Source organism: Lycium barbarum, chromosome 9, assembly GCF_019175385.1.
Source record: "Lycium barbarum isolate Lr01 chromosome 9, ASM1917538v2, whole genome shotgun sequence".
NCBI lineage: Eukaryota > Viridiplantae > Streptophyta > Magnoliopsida > Solanales > Solanaceae > Lycium > Lycium barbarum.
In genome coordinates this window covers 33874095-33895507 of record NC_083345.1, presented here as the reverse complement: position 1 = coordinate 33895507, position 21413 = coordinate 33874095, and the positions used below count along the sequence as shown (strand labels likewise).

General features: G+C 41.0%; 1 protein-coding gene across 5 annotated transcripts; it reads left to right on the top strand.

The window, feature by feature from the left end:
- The first annotated feature begins 14381 nt into the window (after window positions 1–14381).
- On the top strand, window positions 14382–21094 carry LOC132611179 (uncharacterized). Of its 5 annotated transcripts, none has more exons than XM_060325591.1 (11): window positions 14382–14592; window positions 15244–15338; window positions 15718–15903; window positions 16024–16135; window positions 16239–16263; window positions 16378–16418; window positions 16517–16548; window positions 16626–16778; window positions 17839–20321; window positions 20475–20552; window positions 20678–21094. In XM_060325591.1, the coding sequence occupies exons 2-11, from the start codon at window positions 15265–15267 to the stop codon at window positions 20722–20724; spliced, it is 3231 nt and encodes a 1076-aa protein (XP_060181574.1). In that variant the 5' UTR covers window positions 14382–14592; window positions 15244–15264; the 3' UTR covers window positions 20725–21094. The 5 variants fall into 5 exon arrangements, with proteins under 5 accessions (XP_060181574.1, XP_060181573.1, XP_060181572.1 ...); XM_060325590.1 differs by having other exon boundaries at window positions 16375–16418; XM_060325589.1 differs by having other exon boundaries at window positions 16230–16263.
- Window positions 21095–21413: the final 319 nt, after the last annotated feature.

Genomic DNA, 21413 nt, shown 5'->3' with positions numbered 1-21413 from the left:
AAAAAATAAGTTAGACTACCCCAACTTATTTTTTTTAGCTTATAAGTTGTTTGCAGCTTGTAGGCATAAGCCCATCCAAACAGACTCTTAATAAGACTACTTAAGATTCTATATTACAAAATATAAGGATATTTTTTCGTATTTACAAAACACACCAACTTAATTACAAAACATAATGGATCTGGAAAAAATAAAAGTCCACCTTTCCCTTCCCTCTTTTCTTGCCCACCCTTCCCCTCCCCTTCGACTTTTCCCAGGCGCCACCCTTCCCTTCCCCTTTTCCCAATTTCATTCCATTTTTTTTACAAAACAATAGTTGTTAATTTGTGTTTATGGTGAGATTTTCATAGTATATCATGAATTTGCGTTTCCATTTTCAGTCATACAAAGAACCTGGAACTCCATTTACGGTGCCGATTTTGTAGATTTTATGCTTCTTTTGGGCAAAATAGTTTCTGGATCTTGTGCAATTTATTGTATTTTAGGCTTTCACTGTCTTGCTTCGTCAATTTTCGATCATAATTAGGCAGAAAAATATTTGGGTTTTGTTCAAAATTGAATTTTGGAACATGGGTGATAGCTGGTGCACGGTAACTTCATTGTTAGGATTGCCCGCATTAAAATTATGACTAGGGGTGTTCAAATGAGACCGAAAAATCGATCCGAACCGGTAAACCGAATCAAACCGACTTGATAAACTAAAAATCGGCTTGGTTTGACTTGATTTGGTTTTAAATTTTAAAAAATCGATAACATTTGGTTTGGTTTGGTGTTAAACCAAAAAAACCCGAATCAAAACCGAACCAACCGATACAGACATATATATATATATATATATGTGTGTGTGTGTGTGTGTCCAATACAAATTCAAATAATTAGTAAGAAAAGTGTAGCCCATTTAAGTTTAAGGTAAAATAAAAAGAAATTTGCTAAAGGTAAAATAGAATTTCTCCCTTATTCAGTTTTACGGTTCCCTCATTTACATGGCATCTGAATTACTACTAATAAGCTAGCATTTTATCCGTAACAAATTAAAGGGAAGAAAACGACACAATTGGAATTTAAAAAGATTTGGTAGATGACTTTGTCTTTCTGTTTATCATTTTTTGTTTTAACTTTTGTGTTTTCTTCTCAATGCTTCATAAACACGATGAATCTAGATAACAAAAATTTCAGAGGGGCTGCGTAATATCAAAAAGCTATATATAGGGAGGTAACTACAATCATGAAAAGTAAATGTTATGCTTCTATAATTCCTATACCCGTAGCCATAGGCCTATACCTAAATAAAGTTAATGAACTAATTAAGAAGATTCTTAGATTTGAATGGATCACTGTCAAAGCCGTATTTAGTTACCATTTGATTCAAAGGTTCTTTGTATTAATACATTCTTAAAATCCGAAAAAATCGAATCAAAACGATAAAACCGATAAAACCGAAACCGATAGAATTTATACTTTAATGGTTTGGTTTGAATATTAGAAAAAACCGACTTAATTGGTTTGGTTTGGTTTGGTTTTAACCAAAAACCGAGTCAAACCGGACCATGAACACCCCTAAGATTTATGACCATTGGCCCTAGCGGGACTTTCCTGATGGAAAATAAGTGAATCAACATTTAGTTTTATGCATCTGAAAAATTCACATGAAAGAAGATGGAGATCAAAATCACAGTCATCAAGAGAACAGCCTCATACACAAAAATTGTATGAAAGTTGTATACAATGTTGTTGTAGTTGTATTAAATTTTTAAAAATCTAACATGAACTTTTTACAGTTATATACAAAAGTCATACTATTTCTATACAGTTTTCATACACGAAAAATATGAGAATTCTAAGCCTTGCGCGAGATATATATATTTCATACAATTTTCATACACAAAAAAATGAGCGGAATTTTTAAGCCGTGAATGAGATATACATATTTCATACAGTTTTCATATACAAAATTATGCGCGAAAATTTTAAGCTTTGAGCAAGATATACACATTTTATATATGTTTTGTAAACTGAAAAATATCGTCATGTTTCATAGATATACTCTATTCTTATGTACATATAGGTTATTCTCCCTTTTATTTATTGTAACTCGTTAAGCAATTTGAATTATGAGCTCGGAGTTGCCCTGTCCAACTCGTGGACGACAGAGTTTGCTAAGTTGTGCCTAGGGGTGTCAAATGGGCGGGTTGAGCTGAAATTGGCCCAATCAAAATGAGCTGAGGTAATAAATGGATTGGGCTAACATTGACTCAAAAGTTACTTGGGCTGAAATGAGTATCACCCAGGCCAATTTGACCCAGTTCTTTTGAAGGGTCTATTTTCTAAAAAAAACATTTTTTGTGAAAAATATTTTCTAAATATACATTTTTTGCGAAAAATGATTTTTCGTGGAAAATATTTATGAGGAAAACATATTTTGTGAAAAATAGTTTCTTTATATCAAACACACCACAAACTTATAAGATATAGGATACAAAAAAGTGAATACATAGAAAAAAAATAAAGTAAATCTCAAGTAATAAGCTCAAATTTAAGTAAATCTAAAAAATGGGCTAGAATTGGGCTAATATTAGGCTAAGTTGGAGGGCCAATTCGCAGAATTGCCCTTCTTTTGGGGTGGTCTTTAAATTTTGCCCCTCATATTTGAAATCTTTAAGTTTTTCCCTTCGGCTAAACCCCATGGGTTCCAGGTTCGAATCCCCACACAGTCAAAAAATTTAAAAAAATTCGCAAGGCAAAATTTAAATTCGCTATGCCCCCACCGGCATACACTTGTGAAGGAATTACCAAAGTTATGCTGGACCCGGCATACTTATGCCTTATGGGCAGACTTGGCATAAGTATGCCGGGTCCGGCATAACTTTGGTGATTCCTTCACAAGTTTATGCCGGATCCGGCATAAATTTTGTCCATTAAAAGTATGCCCCCAACGACATAAACTTGTTAAGGAATTACCAAACTTATGCCGGTCCCGGCATACTTATGCCTTATGGGCAGACTTGGCATAAGTATGCCTGGTCCGGCATAACTTTGGTAATTCCTTCACAAGTTTATGTCTGGTCCGGCATAAAAGTTTGCCCATTAAAAGTATGCCCCCACCGGATGAGGATTTACATATCCAGAAATGTTTTTACAAGAGAATATTGGTTGATTTAATATTTCACCATGAACAAAGAGCTGCAGAATGAAGTAAATATGAGTCAGTAGAAACTTTTAACGGTTCTAAAAATTGTTTCCTATTCCACTCCTCACGAACATCCATGAATTGATATCAATATAATGCATAGAACTACAGAATCTTCACGTAGATATGTGTGTGTGTTTGTATGCATTAGAACACACCTCCTTTGAACCGACTAACTCTTAATGGCGGATCCACCTGCTCCTATTCAACTATTTCGACCCGTTTTTAAATCAATCCTAAAAAATATAGCAAAATCTAGGTCATATGCGCAACAACAAAAGAGATATAACCAAGTAGTGAAGCACAATTCGACTAAGAAAAGATTGAACTGAACTAAATGTTTGAACTATCTCACATCACCTCACGATATCCAGCTTTATCAAACGTGAAAAGTGGGAAAAAAAATACCGAAGCTTATTAGGTTGTTATGCCGGATCCGGCATAAACTTATAAAGAAATTATTAAAGTTATGTCGGATTCGGCATACTTATGCCAAGTCTGCCCATAAGGCATGAGTATGCCGGGTCCGGCATAACTTTGATAATTCCTTCATAAGTTTATGCCGGGTCCGGCATACACGCGACCCAAATCTTGCCTTCTAGTTTTCTTTTTTAATTTATGCTTGAGCGGAGATTCGAACTCACAACCTCATGATTTCTGCGTAAACGCTCAGTGTTGCAATGCGAAGGGCAAAAATTAAAGACCAGCAATATGAGGGGCATAATTTAAAGACCTCAAATATGAGGGGCAAAATTTAAAGACCACCCCAAAAGAAGGGCAATCCGTGCAAAAAAATGAAGTTGGAGATCACTTTAAAATGAGCTATGTTGGGTTGGGCTAAAATTAGCCCAATATGAAATCATCTTGAGCCCAACCCATAAAATTTTGGGCGGGTTGGACGGGTCATCATCTTTTGGGTCAAAGTCATATTTGACACCCCTAGTTGTGCGTAAGACTTTGGTTGGGTTGGTTGCAACTGTAATTTTTTGCTATGAGATAGAAGGGAAATCATCCATCTTTCATGACTAAACAAGTTTTATCGGTACTTAAATCAACCCTGAGGTCAGGCTTATCTTTTTTCTCGGTTGTACAATGTGCGAAGTTAAACCAATTGAGGAAGAGAAATGCCACATTGCTTAAGACCATATTTTGACGCTGTACGCTCTCCAAGTTCACCTAGAGTTAAAAATCTACCGTTCAAGTAAGTTACATAGTTTTTGCAGTATGTGCTATATATGTCTTTGCTGTTCACTACTTTTTGGCTTTAACATTAGCACTCTACTGTCATTCCCTCTGGAAAAGGCTTTAATTTACAATTCTCTTTTGCCCATCCTCCTAATGTTTATATCTTTTTGTGTCTGAGTTGGTATCGGTACAATTTGTTAAGCATACTGTTCAGTTTTAACACGTTAAACATGATATACTAGCAGTCCAGTTTTGAACCACATAGATAAGCTACTACCTGCTAAGACGAAATGGTCACAGAGCTAGCAAAGAGCGAAGGAAACTGATGTCTACGGTGTCGAAAAGGGCGGTTTTGGAAACCAGTATTTTCATAGAAATACTGGAGTTTGAATCGTAACATGGGAAAAGTGGTATGAATAGCCGTGACACATAAAGTAATTTCGAATTCAATTTTTTTTTTTTTGGTCTTATGCTAGGTCATAGGTTTGAGCCTTGCGCCAAGCGAATCAACTCTAACATTTAAAGATTGCGGTTAACTTGAGGGTCAATTGAGTTATTAAAGAGAGAATGCATACAACTAAGGTGTGCTCAATGATGTGAGTTGAGAACTATAAGGTCTCGGGTTCAATGATCGGTGGAGGCAAGGAAATGTGCGCAATCTCATTCTCATCTAGACATAAAAGGGAGTACATCAAATATTAAATAAAGGAGCAAAGTTGGTGTTCTCAGTGTTTTCGGAGGCGTTTTCAGGGTGGGGTGTACCAAAAACGCTCAAGTGCGTAATTGAAAAACGTAGATCCATAGGGCGTAAGTCCCGGGGGTAAAAGCGTAAGCCCCGGGCGTAAAAGCGTACACTCGGGCGTTAATTTGATTTTTTCCGTTTTAAAAGTATTTTTGCTATAGATTATGATGTTTATTATTGGTGTGATGATATTTATATTTATGATATTTATATTTCATGTTTTCATATTAGTGATTTTCCTAATATATATAAATACAAAAAGCAATTCTCATAGAAAATAACGTTGTCATAAATAGTCTTTTTAGATGATTATGTCTGAAATTGATAGGATAGAGATTTCATACCACTGTGTTCCTGAAACAACTTTGACCATTTTTTGTCATTACTCTTATACTTTTTACCCTTCTTCTACTTGAAACATATAAATAAAAATCAGTGCAAATATTAATTTAAGGTGGGAAAGACAAATAGATGTAGAGATTGATGATAAACATTTCATTTTAAAGATTATCTAGACTATTATCATTTTTGATGTTGATTTAGGCTATTATCATTTTTGGTGTTGTTACTTTTCTCAAATAATAATTGTAATAAATGTTTTATATTATTGGTGATTTGTGTGTAGAATTTTCATGAAAATTTTACTTTTGCTTATTTTTCTAATAATAATTTTATAAAATTGAGGATACATGAGACATACGCCCCGTAAATTCATAGGACTTACGTCTCACCCCGTATTGTGTAAAGCGTCTCGCCTCGCGCTCCCGCTTTTTAAAACACCGGATGTTCTTGGATGAATGGAGACAAGAAGGAAGGAGATATAGTGGGGTGCTATGGACAAGACAAGACATGATTGATTTTTATTTGTAGTGGATCGAATCTGCTGTCTGGGGTCTGAAATTATCACCATAAACCACATGGATGGTGGAATCGCAAATTGAAAATTAGGCTTCTTCTACGATACAAATTACTGTTGCTTCAAGATTTACTAAAAAAAGAAGTGGTGGCTATGTTTTTGCCTGTGTGTTGTTTTCTTCCAAGTCAAGCTACAGGCCCACCATTCCCATGCAGCTGTCTCTCTATTTGCTTCCATTATTCCTATCGTATTAAAGTCCTCTCTTAAATTTTGATTAGTTTGACATGAGTATTGTCATGGGCGGCTTTCCAGCCATGCCCCATGACCCCTTGGGCGCGCCCCATGGCGCCATGGCAAGCCTCTCAGCGCCTAGCGCCATGGACGGCCCCGTGGTCTCGGACGCCCCAAGTGACAAGGTTGCTTCTGCCTATGTCGCCCCATCAATGTCCCTCGCGCGCGCCCCTGTGCTGGCCGTGCCCCAACGCGTGCCCAGCGCCCAGTGTCAGTGCAGCCCAGCTGCAGTGCCAGCGCCCAGCGCCTAGCGCCCGCGCCCCAGTGTGCGCGCGCACCGTGCCCTGCGCGCATGACAGTGCCCCGACCGAGGGTGCACATGGACCTGCTCTAGTTAGGTCTCTTTTGTTGTAATTATAGAGTAGTTTACTTTATGTATTTTTGGTTGTGTTTCTCTAGCAAAACCATGTCTAGTTCTATGACTTGGGTTTTTATTTTTAAAGCATTATTAGGGGGGATCAAGCAATCAAAACTTTCAAGCAAGCAATCAATTCTCTGTACTGGTGTCTCTCCCCCTCGACACCGCTTGCTCTCATTGTAATCAATTTTCATTAATGCAAACAAGCTCTCTTTCTTTCTCATTCTCAATTCACTTTTCTGTTCTCTCAAGTGCTCTTGACATTGGTTTTCCCGCACGGCACTGACAGTCTCGTCTAGCGTGCGGAGGGGACCCCGGTTGGCGGACAGCAACTTTGGAATCTTCGGTTGCTTAGCCTTACGTCGCCCTTCCAAGAAGTCTCAGGAAGGCTCCGCGTAACAGTTGGTATCAGAGCTTAGGCTCGACATCGGACGAGGGAACACGTTGCTATTGTCATCATTTTCTGACCATGGTGAACCATGGAGACCGCCTCTTGATTTTGGAAACGACGGTCAACAGATTTCGACCCGTGACTGAAAGGGTGGAGGACCTGGACCGCAGGATGCGGCAGGCCGAACAAGACATTGTAAACATTGCTACTGACACTGATGCAGCCGCACAGGCGGCCGCCACACAAAGGGATGAGGACCTAGCCCATAGGACTCAGGAGGCAGATAGACTGACTGCCATGCAAGTAACCATCGACAATTTGACTAATCAGCTCAATGTTGTCAATGCTGCCTTACAAGGCCTACTCCGAGGAGGGGGCAATCCCATCGGGGGCGCGACAAACATTGCCCTGGCACCCCAGAAACTCAAGATTCCTGAACCAAAGCCCTACCAGGGTTCTCGAAATGCCAAAGAAGTGGAAAATTTTATCTTTGACATCGAGTAGTACTTTGACGCTGTGGGTGAACTGGAAGAGCCCAAGAAGGTCGCAACTGCTGCCATGTATCTACAGGGCAACGCCAAACTCTGGTGGCGTGTTAAATATGAAGCCATAAAAGCGGGCGAGGATGCTCTTGAGACATGGGAAGAACTAAAAGCAGCCATCCGCTTACAGTTCTTCCCCGAGAACGTCGAGTATAATGCACGGAGGAAACTTCGGGAACTCAGGAAAAAGAAGTCAGTCCGAGATTATGTCTGCGAGTTCTCTGCCCTCATGCTGAACATAAGGGACATGGGCGACAAGGACAAACTTTTCACGTTCATGGAAGGCTTGAAACCCTATGCCCGCATGGAAATACAAAGACAGAGGGTGGATACCTTGCCCAAGGCCATCCAAGCTGCGGAATGCCTCAGTGACTATCAAGTGGATGCTCGAAAGGATAAACCTCAACCACCAGCCCGTGGGGGATTCAAAGGGGGCCAATCCTACAATGCCGGCCCCAGCAGAAGTGGGGGAGATCGTAGTGAAACCAAATCAAAAGGTTCTTCCTTAGGCAGCAATAGTGCTGCATCTCATAATAATGATCGGGGGCGGAAGCCCCCCTCAGGATGTCACCATTGCGGCGGACCACATTGGAACAATGAATGCCCACAGGCACAGATGAACGCCCATCGAATTTTGGATGATGGGACGGATGATGATGAGGATGATGCGGATCAGACAGAACCAATAGGTGCCTTCAATGCACTTGTTTGTTCCATTTCCAACACTGTAGAAGGCACCAGTGCCGGCATATGCAAAAAGAAAGACCCAAGCTCAACTGCCAAGAAGGGAAAGGCAAAGGCAGGCAACGGGCCTCCTCCCAGAAAGGAGAAGACCCTGATGTTTGTCGACTTGACAGTAAATGGCAAGCCTATTAAGGCCATGATAGACACAGGTGCTACGCACAACTACCTGGCCACCACAGAAGTAGAACGCCTTGGCCTAGTTGTTGGAAAGGGTAAGGGTCGTGTCAAAGCTATCAACTCGCCACCCCAACTGGTGGGCGGAATAGCCAAAGGAGTGCCGGTAAAGATGGGTCCTTATGAAGGCAAGTTCGACTTGCGAGTAGTGATCATTGACGATTTCGATTTGATAGTGGGGTTGGAATTCATGAGGCAAACTAACATCATCCCCATACCCTATGCGGACATGCTTCTGATGATGGGAGCAAACGGGGCCAAACCTTGCATGGTCCCGTGCACAACCATAAAGATGGCATCAGGAAATATCTCTGCATTGCAACTGAAGAAGGGGGTCCATCGACAAGAACCCACGTTCCTGGCTACCCTTTGCATTGAAGAGATTGAGTCTTCTTCAGGCCCCATTCCAACGCCTGTGAAGGAGCTCATGAAGGAGTTTGAGGATGTCATGCCACAAGACATGCCGAAGCGACTCCCCCCTAGGCGGACGGTCGATCATGAAATTGAATTGGTGCCTGGCACGAAGCCACCTGCCCGCGCACCCTACAGAATGTCACAACCCGAACTCACCGAGCTTCGGAGACAATTGACAGAGATGCTGGACACGGGGATCATCGTGCCCTCCAAATCACCTTATGGGTCACCTGTACTATTCCAAAAGAAACATAATGGTACCCTAAGGCTCTGTGTTGACTATCGAGCTCTCAACAAGATCACCGTGAAGAACAAGTATCCCATACCACTAATGGCGGACTTGTTTGATAGACTGGGCGACGCCACAGTGTTCACCAAAGTAGACCTGAGGACAGGTTATTGGCAAGTCCGCATTGCTGAAGGAGACGAGTCCAAGACGACATGTGTAACCAGATATGGCTCGTTCGACTTCCTGGTCATGCCGTTCGGCTTGACCAATGCTCCGGCCACGTTTTGCACCCTAATGAACCAGGTCTTTCGAGAATACATTGACGAATTTGTGGTAGTATACCTGGACGACATTGTGGTGTACAGCAAAACGTTAGGCGAACACCTGGAGCACCTGAGGAAAGTCCTAACTCGGTTGCGAGAGCATGAATTGTACGTAAAGCTGTCCAAATGCTCTTTTGCCCAAAAACAGATTGACTTCCTCGGGCATGTTGTTGAAGAAGGTCGCATCAAGATGGACCAACAAAAGATCAAGGCTGTCACAGACTGGCCACCACCCAAGGATATCCATGCCTTGAGGGCGTTCCTTGGCCTATGCAACTTTTATCGGCGGTTCGTCAAGAACTACTCCCTCATTGCATTACCACTGACAGAACTCCTCAAGAAGATCACACCTTGGGACTGGTCGCCAAAGAGAGCAGACACTTTCAACTCACTAAAAGCGGCTATGTCTAGTAGCCCTGTCTTGGCCTTGCCCGACTTGACCAAACCCTTCGAGGTGGAAACGGATGCCTCCGATTACGCCTTGGGCGGAGTCTTGCTACAAGAGGGGCACCCGGTGGCCTACGAGAGTCGAAAGTTGAAGGATGCAGAACAGCGCTATGCGGCTCACGAGAAAGAATTATTGGCTGTCGTTCACTGCTTGCGCCTTTGGAGGCACTATCTTCTGGGATCCCCATTCGTGGTGAAGACAGATAACACGGCTGTCAGTCACTTCATGACCCAGCCAAGCCTAAATGGCCGCCAGGCCAGATGGCAGGAACTCCTAGCGGAATTTCACTTCAATCTGGAATACCGAAGTGGGAAGACCAACCATGTTGCGGATGCACTGAGCCGAAGGGCCGATCTAGCATCGGTATGCTTGCTCGCCACCCTCAGGGGGAGCGAAGTAGGTACCACCATAAAAGATCAAATCCAGGATCTTCTCACCAAAGACCCTTCGGCACAGTATTTGGTCGACCTAGCAGGTCAAGGAAGAACTCGCCAGTTCTACATGGAGGACGGGTTCTTGAAGGCAAAAGGAAACCGCCTTTATGTTCCTAAAGGAGGAGATTTGCGGAGAACTCTCCTAATGGAATGTCACGATACTCTATGGGCAGGCCACCCAGGAGAAGAACTTACCATGGCACTGCTACGCCGTGCATATTATTGGCCCCAGATGGCAGATGATGTCGCTCAGTATGTGAAGACTTGCCTAGTATGCCAGAAAGACAAGTCTGATCGCTTGACACAAGCGGGCTTGTTGGAGCCATTGCCGGTCCCAAAGAGGCCTTGGGAAAGCGTCTCATTGGATTTCATCACCGGCTTGCCCAAGGTCGGAGATCTCACGACTATCTTGGTCGTGGTTGATCGGTTTTCTAAATATGCCACCTTCATTGCAGCACCCAAGTATATATCAGCAGAGGAGACAGCTCGACTCTTCTTCACCCATGTTGTCAAATATTGGGGTCTGCCCAAAGATATTGTTAGTGACCGCGACTCTCGCTTCACCAGCAACTTTTGGACCCAGCTCTTTAAGTGCTTGGGGTCTAAATTGAGTCACAGCTCGAGTTTTCACCCGCAATCCGATGGTCAGACGGAGCGGTTCAATGGCATGTTGGAGGAATACTTGCGACACTTTGTCACCGGTTCGCAGAAGAATTGGGTGAAGTTGTTGGATGCGGCCCAACTGTGTTTCAACTCACAAAAGAGCTCTAGCACAAACAGGAGCACTTTTGAAATTGTTACCGGGCAGCAACCGCTACTCCCACACACTGTGAATGCCCCAAACATGACCAAATCTCCACGAGCAGCTAGCTTCTCGAAGGAATGGAAGCAGAATTTAGAGATAGTGCGGAGCTATCTAGTGAAGGCACAAAAGCGGATGAAGAGGCATGCAGATCAAAATCGCCGCTTTGTGGAATATCAGGTTGGGGACAAGGTGATGGTGAAGATCCCAAAGAGATACCTATTTGCAGGGGTCCATGACCCCCGCCTGTTGCAAAAATACATTGGCCCTCTGTCCATTGAGAGGCGCATTGGGAAGGTAGCATACCGGGTGGATACCCCAGCTTGGTGGAAGATTCATCCTGTGTTCCATGTCAGTCTTCTAAAGCCTTTTCGAGAAGACGCAGAAGACCCTTCACGCAGCCAGCTCACAATACCCAGTATTCGAGGCCCACAAGCAACCGGAAAAAGGATAGTAGAAGCCATCCTCAACGATCGAGTCATACATGCCTCAAGAAAAGATCACCAAGAATTCCTGGTGAAATGGTTGGGATGTGATGCCGAAGAGAATACATGGGAGAGGGGCACCAGCCTCAAAGCCTACAAGCACCTGATCGATGACTATCTTGCAAACAAGGCGCCGAGGACGTCGCCAACTCAGGTGGGGGAGAATGTCATGGGCGGCTTTCCAGCCATGCCCCATGACCCCTTGGGCGCGCCCCATGGCGCCATGGCAAGCCTCTCAGCGCCTAGCGCCATGGACGACCCCGTGGTCTCGGACGCCCCAAGTGACAAGGTTGCTTCTGCCTATGTCGCCCCATCAATGTCCCTCGCGCGCGCCCCTGTGCTGGCCGTGCCCCAACGCGTGCCCAGCGCCCAGTGTCAGTGCAGCCCAGCTACAGTGCCAGCGCCCAGCGCCTAGCGCCCGCGCCCCAGTGCGCGCGCGCACCGTGCCCTGCGCGCATGACAGTGCCCCGACCGAGGGTGCACATGGACCTGCTCTAGTTAGGTCTCTTTTGTTGTAATTATAGAGTAGTTTACTTTATGTATTTTTGGTTGTGTTTCTCTAGCAAAACCATGTCTAGTTCTATGACTTGGGTTTTTATTTTTAAAGCATTATTAGGGGGGATCAAGCAATCAAAACTTTCAAGCAAGCAATCAATTCTCTGTACTGGTGTCTCTCCCCCTCGACACCGCTTGCTCTCATTGTAATCAATTTTCATTAATGCAAACAAGCTCTCTTTCTTTCTCATTCTCAATTCACTTTTCTGTTCTCTCAAGTGCTCTTGACATTGGTTTTCCCGCACGGCACTGACAGTCTCGTCTAGCGTGCGGAGGGGACCCCGGTTGGCGGACAACAACTTTGGAATCTTCGGTTGCTTAGCCTTACGTCGCCCTTCCAAGAAGTCTCAGGAAGGCTCCGCGTAACAGTTGGTATCAGAGCTTAGGCTCGACATCGGACGAGGGAACACGTTGCTATTGTCATCATTTTCTGACCATGGTGAACCATGGAGACCGCCTCTTGATTTTGGAAACGACGGTCAACAGATTTCGACCCGTGACTGAAAGGGTGGAGGACCTGGACCGCAGGATGCGGCAGGCCGAACAAGACATTGTAAACATTGCTACTGACACTGATGCAGCCGCACAGGCGGCCACCACACAAAGGGATGAGGACCTAGCCCATAGGACTCAGGAGGCAGATAGACTGACTGCCATGCAAGTAACCATCGACAATTTGATCTGAATACTGTAATTATGAGAAGAAAAAGAGAATCTCAATTAATTAAGATCTATTTTACTTTTGGTTACAATTTGCTCCTACTAAAAGATGTAGCAATTTCCCAAAAGGATCTACTTCAGTAATCAAAAGATTTAGCTTTTATCATTGGGTAAAAGAATCATTCTGTCAAGAGTTGCAAGTTTGCAACTATTCTCATTCTTACGTTGGACTTTCTCTTCCCCCAAATCTTCATTTTTTTTTACTTAAAAGAATAAAACAAAAGTCATTAGTCATTATCAAGGTATCGTTTACATTTCAAAATGCACATTCTGGTGCGTGGAACATGGGTGCTTGTATTTATTTAAACAGAATGCGTCAGTTAGTTACTTAGTTTGACTTCCTTAAGCACTTGCCAAAATACCAAGAGGACTTTTCCTGAGAGATATTTATATGGGTAACCTATTATATGTGTGCCTTTCATCTTTTAATGGACGGTGCAGAAATTAAATGAGGTATCCTCATGGAATTTTGTTACGTTTATTTTGCAAAATACCCAAGAAATTAACAAGCCTTATTTACACACGCAAAGTAGAAAGGATATATGCACTTTGGCTTTCGTTTTTTTTTCTTTTTCTTTTTAACAGATATTCAAAAAGAAATCTTGAAAAAGAAGAAGAAGAACATAAGAGTAGCGGGGTTTTGTATAGAGAAAAAGGAAAAATCAAATTGGGGAAAGAAGAGTGGTCAATAAAATGATAATAATTGTCTCTTGTGTTTAGGTTAAAAATAATTCTTTAAGTATATTTAAATTCAGTGTTGGTCCTTTAAATTTGCAAAGTAAGCACTTTTGGTCACAATCGAACATTTACAAACTTTCGGTGTTAGATATATTGGAATTGTGACTTACTTTTAACATAAAACACCAAAAAGTTCTTATAAATCTCAAAAATCACAATGCCACACAAAACACAAAAAAAGAATACTAAAAAGTAATGAAAAACTACACGATTTGTATCTTAAAAGACTATATCATACTCTAGAAATAGACAAAGATAGTAAAAATTGCACCTCCAAATGTAAAAATCTTTATTTTTCTTCATAGTTCCTGTTAAATTTAACATTAAAGTTTGTTAAATATTTTTGACGAAAAACACAAATGATCATTTTTGACAAATTTAACTAACTAAATAGCTCAACAGTATAATCTAAAAGGATCATTTTAAACCTATCTAAATCATAAGGGACCATTTTTGTCAATTTTTCAAAAGAGGACCACCCACCTAAGTTTGAATTCATAAAGAAAAGTAGTACCTAAGAATAATAAAATAAAGAAAAAGGAAGAGAAGAGAAATAAGCGTTGGATGCAAATAATAAACACATCATCATATAGTGACTGTTGTAGTAATGGGCTTTCCTCAAACGCAATCAGCTCTTTTCATCCCCACTCTCCAATCTCCACTACCCCACCCCCCTTTTACCCCCAACCCCACCCACCCACCCTCACTCAACTGAACAAACCTCTCTAAAAAACACAGTCACACAGTGTGTCTGTAAGTAAGTTTTTTGCCCCTTTCTTTTTATCTTCTTCCTTACGCTCAAAGTTCTCTTCTTTCTTTGCTTTTTCTCCAACTGGGGCTGTGACCACAACTTTTATCAAAGAAAAAAGTGAAAAGAACATAAACACTGTAGCTTTTTTATTTTCTTGATTTGAACCACAGTTGAGATCTTTACTAACAAGTTCTCCAACTTTGAGGGCTGTGCTCTATTTCCTGTAAGTCTCCTTTTTTCCACCTGCATTTTGTTCTTTTGCAGAAACCCAAGTAGATATTAGACAGTCTAAGTACATGTAAATGTCTAAAAGCTTGAAACTTGATATTCTTTATGTTTTGCATTGAGTTCTTGGACCAGGCATTTCTGGTTGGTGGTACTTTTCTAAATGGTTGCCAAGTTTGTATCTTTTTTCTTCTGAAAGGAAGTTGAAAAGAAATGATAAATTGAAAAGATGGATGTTGTTTGATGGTAGATCTGATTTTGAATGTGATTATGTTGGCTCTTCATTGCTTTTGTTTATGGACAGTTGTGATTTGAGTATTTCCATATTGTTTGGTCAGGAATTTTTTTTTTGGCAATGTGGGGTTGGTTCATTTTTAAGGTCAACTTGCTTGATTTTGGGCCCTTGAGGCTGTATTATGTTCCCCTTGATTAAAAAAAGACTATAATATGTTCCCTTAAATCTTGACCTGGCGATGTATTTGACTTGGTAGCTACTTTACTGCTATCTTTAGTGTAAATTTTTTTTTTTTTTTTTTTCAGTCTTCTTCGATCAAAATGACTTCCTCTTGCATAACTGCTACTGCTAAAACGGTTGAGAGTAATCAAGCCATTTTCACATTGAGCTAATTAACCAGTTTCCTTTCACCAGGCTTAGGCTTTTAAGAGACCAATGATGGAGGGTCCAATAGATGCTGATGTCTTGATGGACTATGTTGAATTTCAGATTTTCCCAAGCCAGAACAGGTCAGACTTTTGTTTTCAGTTCCATTGGTTGTATTCTAGTTGCAGTTGATTTCATAATTTTTGTGAAATGATTTTTTTGTGGCTTCATGAGGACCTCATTAACTTTTTGTTTCTCCCTTCTTGAAACGGGTAGTTCGCAATGGTTTCCTTAAGAGGTTTGATGAATGTTTGACATATAATTCTCTGGTATACCAATATAACTATGAAAACAAATTTAGGACCGCGATTTATTTTGTACCTAGTGTAGCAGGATAATAGACCAGTTGGGTTCTCTTTGGTTACTTAAAGCCCAACAATTGGTGCACTGGACATGAATTCTACTGTGGGTCACGGTTCTCCTGATAATACTTCTTCCTATTTTTACTGTATTTTGGAGCAGGTACGAGTCACATATCTGCTACAGAAACAAGTTAGAAACAGCAGCCTCTGGACTTCTGGAGCAGTTGATACTTCATTCGCCCAAAATCAAATCTTTGCACTCTAAGGGATCAGATGCCAATTTTAGATTTAGACCTCTAGGGAATCTTAATGACGCTAAATGGTTCACAAAATCCACATTGATCAGGTACACTCCGTCGTCATTTACTTTTTTTGATCAGTCCCGCAGTCATCAACTCATCATTTACCTCAAATTGTCTTTTAAATATTTTTCTGTATCCCCATACTCCAATCCCTGTATTTCCAGGTTTCTTCATATTATCAGCTCATCGTCTACAATTGATATGGCCAAGGCTATGGTAAATGAGATATCTCAGCTTGAAGAAGCTCGGAAGTTTCATAATTCTTTATATTCAAAGGTGCTTTTTATCTTTCTATATAATTGTTCTGACCCTTCAATTAATCTATTGAACTGTAACAAGAAGAATAATAATGGGCTTGTTATACCTTTAGGGTCCTCAGGATCGTATTGGGAGCGGGGAAGAAGGTTAGTGATACAGTCTTACCGTTCCTGCTAGACAATATGGCCTAGATTAGTCTCAATCAGAAGAAAAAGGAAATAAAAAATAACAACTAATATTGTTTTTCTTACTTCTAGCAGAATGCGAGTACTCAAGTGGTGCAGTGTCATCATCTCAGCAAGTAAATTATCCATCTCTATTCCTGGATTTTTTTTTTCTTTTTCTGGAGTTATTGCATATACCCATTGAAAGATAACATGATCTTTGATACCACTACAGGAAGAAGATAACCCGTCATCAGATGCTTCCAAGTATGTCCCTATGCCTCTTACAATTCTAAATTTCAGAAAATTAATCTACCATCTCCGAATAATCTAATGTTCAACAGGAATGAATTGCTGAGGGCGATGGATTTGAGGTTGACTGCTTTAAAAGGGGAATTAGCTGCTGCTTTTGACCAAGCTGCTGGCACTACATGCTCTTTTGAGGATACTATTAACATAGAGAAGTTCTCTTACTATTTTGGAGCTGTTGAATTGAGGTAAGTCATAGGAGTACTAGGGTCTAATCCCTTCAAATCATTTTTCAGCAGTTTCTGTGCTCTATATCGACATTCTATATCCTTTTCTTTTTACCCTAGTTTCTTTTTGTGCTTTGACTTATCGTAAACGGGGAGGAAAACCTTTCAGCAAGTGAGACAAAAACTCTCAACTTCTGGCCAAGAGATGGGAGTTTTTGAGTTACCAAGGGTGCTAATTGGCAGGGGGATTCTGGGGGTTGGGTTTACCATATCAAAAAGGAAAAAATGAGGAAACTTTTCCACCCTTGATTCATCTATCACCTAGCAGAGTTTGAAGGTCTCAGGTTTGGATTAGATCAGCTGATTTTAGTATTTGACTAATACAGTTATTTAATTAATCAATTCTCGGTACTCGTTTTGTTTCTGAAATCAAACATTACTTGTTCATTACATTCTAAATACCAGTGAAAACGGCTATTTTAGCCAAAGCCGAAAATGTTTTTCCCTTTAATTTGTCCCTTATTTTTCTTTTAACCATTTTCCCAGCAGAATAAGTTTTGTAGCAAATAAAACTGTTTGTTTGGTTCTAACATTTTATTTCTCACTAATGTGAAAGCAACCAAAATGTTTTAGGGCTTTAGTGATGATATCTCCTGCATATGCATGCACATTGTTCTCCAGAAACCAAAATAAATGCCCATTTTTTTCCCAAAAGCAAAAAGACATTCCAATTCAAGCGTCACCTTACTCCAACTGAATTGTTTCTGTTAGTGATCTAATGATCACTCATTTCAATTAGTAATTACCGTTTTCCAAATCTCAATGAAATAGCCCTAATAATCCGGGCAAAGAAAATCTGGTAAACTTTTTTGCTCTTTTTTTTTTTTTTTTGTTTAATTTTAGGGGTTGGGTCATTTTCTTCATGACTTTGGAAGCTAACACTTCAGTTGCAGATTCATTTCTTTTAAAATTGTGGTTAAGTTAGTGATACTCTTCTTTCACTTTTCAACTAGTTGAACCTAATTCTTCTGGAAGATGTGTGCAACAGGTTAATGACTGCATTGTATGTTGTCCGTTTCAGGAACTGTCTGCAGAAGTTTATTTCATCGAGCCAGCAGAACAGGGCTAGTGGTTTTCCGGGTAAAGAGTTGTCTCTTTCAAAAACTGATGTTAGAAATGACAAAGTTGGTTCAGAAAGGGGCAAATCTCAAACATCTGGACCATCAAAGTTAGATACAACAGTGAAATATAGTGCTTCCCCTGCAAAAGCTGCACAGATGGAGAGGCAAAACTCATCAGGAAGCGAAGAATCTTCCTGTACAAGTGAAGAGGAACAACCATCAGGGGAAAGAAGTCGAACTCTAATAAGATCTGCATCTCCGAGAAGGTCTGCATCTCCAATGCGAAGAGTCCAAATTGGGCGCTCTGGGTCACGAAGATCCACTGCTTTAACTATTAAGAGTCTAAATTACTTTCCTGCCAGAGAAAGGTCAATCTCTCATAACGATGCAGCTGCCAGCGATAGTGATGAGGAAGACTCTGAGCAAATCTCAAAAAAGGCTGAGAAGGATGCGTGTAGAATGAGTGTGCAAGATGCAATCAGTCTCTTTGAAAGCAAACAAAAAGGCCAAGGTGTTGATTATCAAAGGACAAAGTCACTATTAAGTGCCTCAGTTGGTGCTAATAAAGCGGTATTGAGAAGATGGAGTTCAGGCGTGTGTGAAAGTTCTAGAGGCTCTGTTGATGTTGCTTCTGATGATCCAGTTTCTGAGGCTACCAATAAATTGGAAAATCAAGAAACTGAAAGTACTTTGGGCATGAAACCTGATTCATATCCTCCTCCCAAAAGCCATGACGCCGAGGCTGCTGCTGCTGATTTCAAACAAAACTTACCTGAAGAAGAAGCATATAGTCCAAAGGTTGCAAGAGAGGAATCTTTCCCTAACCAAAGTGAAGAAATAGGTGAAAAGTTAAATGCCTCAGTCGAATGGACTCGACAAAAAGAAGCAGAGCTAAACCAATTGCTCACAAAAATGATGGAAACCAAGCCTAGCAAATATCAGAACGTGGCAGCAACTGATAGAAAAAACCAAAGTCGTCCCGCTGAGCGTCGAGGTGGGTTCTATGATGATTACAAAGAAAAGAGGGATGAGAAACTTCGTGGTGAAACTTCTAGGAAGGATAAACAATTGAAAGCAATGCAACAAATTCTTGATGAAAGAAAAGCTGAAATTGTCACAGGAAATGCAAGTAATGTTAGCAAAAAACCAAATATTAAGAGAACCCAGAGAACAGTCAAGAAATCCCCTGAATCTGCAAAGACCAAAGATGGAACTCCTAAACCTACTGTTGTAAAGAAAGCTTCATCAAAAGCATCGCAACTGCCAGCGACACGGAAGTCATGGCCATCTTTGCCGTCACCAAGAGTTGCAGGGACATCAACTGCTAAAACTCCTCCTGTAACAAATTCTCCAGGTACTACACCTACCCGCAGAAGATCACAGCCAACACCAGCAGTTCCTCAGACAAGCCAAAAGGTTGAGAAGTTACAACCCCAAGCAAAATCTGTGAAAACACCCCAGAATAATATCAGAAAAAATGTTACAAATGGGAATGACAAGAAGCAGCAGACTCTGACAAAAGCTAGCAAACCTACAAAAGCCAGGATTCAGCCTACCCCTGCAGATTCTGCATCCTCTGCTAAATCTAGACTCAACAAGGTAACCAAGAAAAGTAGTGTGGTACCTCTGGAATCAAAGGAGGCAAAGCCTTTTCTTCGTAAGGGCTCGGGTACCGGACCAGTCATAAAAGCCAAAGTTTCATCTCAGCCTGAAAAATCTTTGAGGGAATCTACGGACCTTGTTCAAGTTGAGGAGAACGAGATGGCCTCTGTTGCTTCTGGTCCTCGTCCTCTTAATCAACTGGACAACAGGGGTCTTGAGGAGGTCAAGATCCATGAAGATGAAGACTCTGTAATTCAGTTAAACAGCCCTCAAGAATATGAAGATAGAGAGAGCTGCAATAAGGTTACGCCAGATAATGAAGATGATATTGGAAGGATGGAAGAAGAGTCTCCATCTCCACTGAAAAGAGAGGTTGAAGAGGAATCGAACATTTCCCCTAGCGCCTGGGTGGTAATAGAGGAGCAGGAGGATCAAGCCCTTCCATGTAATGATGATTTTGGTCCTAATGAATCTGTGGCTGATGTTGCAACTGTAAGAATCTCAAGTCCACGAGTTCGTCATTCTCTGTCCCAAATGTTGCTTGAAGAGAGCAGTGAAGATGTTATTGACTGGGGTAATGCTGAGAATCCTCCTACTATGGTATATCAGAAGGATGTGCCAAAAGGATTGAAGCGGCTTCTAAAGTTTGCTCGTAAGGGTAAGACTGATTTAAATTTAACTGGTGTTTCAAGCCCGTCATTTTTCTCTGAAGGCGAGGATGATCCAGAGGATTCTAAACTTCTCACGAAAAGTAGTTCTGACAATCTACTGAAGAAGGCTACACTTCATGCTAAGCATTCTGGACAACCAAAGTTGTCTTCTGAAGACTATGAGCTATCCGGTATTTCTTTGCCCTCCACAGCACACATTCTATTTTTGTATTCTAGTAGACTGTTTTAGTTTTCTGTTAACGTATATCTTGCTTGTGTTTGAGCTCTGTTTCATAATTCTAGTATCGATCAACCTTACATAGACTGGACATTCATACTTGCAGCTCAAACAAGTATAGGCAAAATTGCTGCTCAGAAATTGCAAGCGAGCCGGCTTTCAGCTCCAGCAAGTACAACAAAAGGTTTTCTTTTCTTTTAAGTTTTAACTTCCGTCTTGGTTTCCCGTGTTCTTGAAAATTTAACTTCTAGTGATGTATATGTCCTTCATATCCTTAATGTTTTGGTGTTTTGGTGTTTTGTGTTTCAGCATCAAGATCGTTCTTTTCTCTTTCAGCATTCAAGGGAAGTAAATAAAAGATTCTAAGTTCCGATGAGAAAGCAACAGCAGACCAACCCCTCGAGTCTTAATATTGGGACTTGCAGCTGTTGCTTCTGACAGTGGCTGGGGGTGTATGTTTCTTTTTTCTGTTTTGGTGCTTTATTTTCCTTCGGATACGCTGTACACTTAGGAATACCTCACAAGTAGGGAGGGGTTACATTTGTCTCTGTACTTTGTAAATTCACTGTTAGAAATGTAGTTTCTTTTGTAGGATGATTAACCAAATTCAATTTGTTATCTTTGCACAGAGCATGTTGCTGTGTCTGACTCAAAATTTTGCAAATATTACTTGTAAGACATTTAGCTCTTTGCTTATTTTACTATTGAACTGGTTTGTTGTGCTTTTTCTAGCTTGCTCAAAGATTCAGACGCTTGAATTTCGTTCCCTGTACATTGATGACCAATGGATGGGTTTTTGCTAGGACATTGACAGAAAAAGATACTTTTGTGCTGCTATTTAAATGGTCCTTAGTTCTTATACTTCTGTGGAAATGGCCTTTTTAAGTTTAATGAAATAATTTCTGACTAAAATACCCTTTAGTTGAGCGGCAGTGATGGTGGCATGTGAAATCAGCATTGATGAATTATGGTGTATGGAACATGATGGAAAATAGGCATGTCTCTCTATCCTTTTCCACTTAAATATCAAGCTCGGGTCAACAAT

Excerpts from the sequence above, each read along its gene's own strand:
- LOC132611179 (XM_060325586.1), top strand. The coding sequence starts at position 15,265 with ATGATGGAGGGTCCAATAGATGCTGATGTCTTGATGGACTATGTTGAA. Across the intron at positions 15,339-15,717 it reads ATTTTCCCAAGCCAGAACAG|GTACGAGTCACATATCTGCT; the intron begins GTCAGACTTTTG and ends ATTTTGGAGCAG. Across the intron at positions 15,904-16,023 it reads ACAAAATCCACATTGATCAG|GTTTCTTCATATTATCAGCT; the intron begins GTACACTCCGTC and ends CTGTATTTCCAG.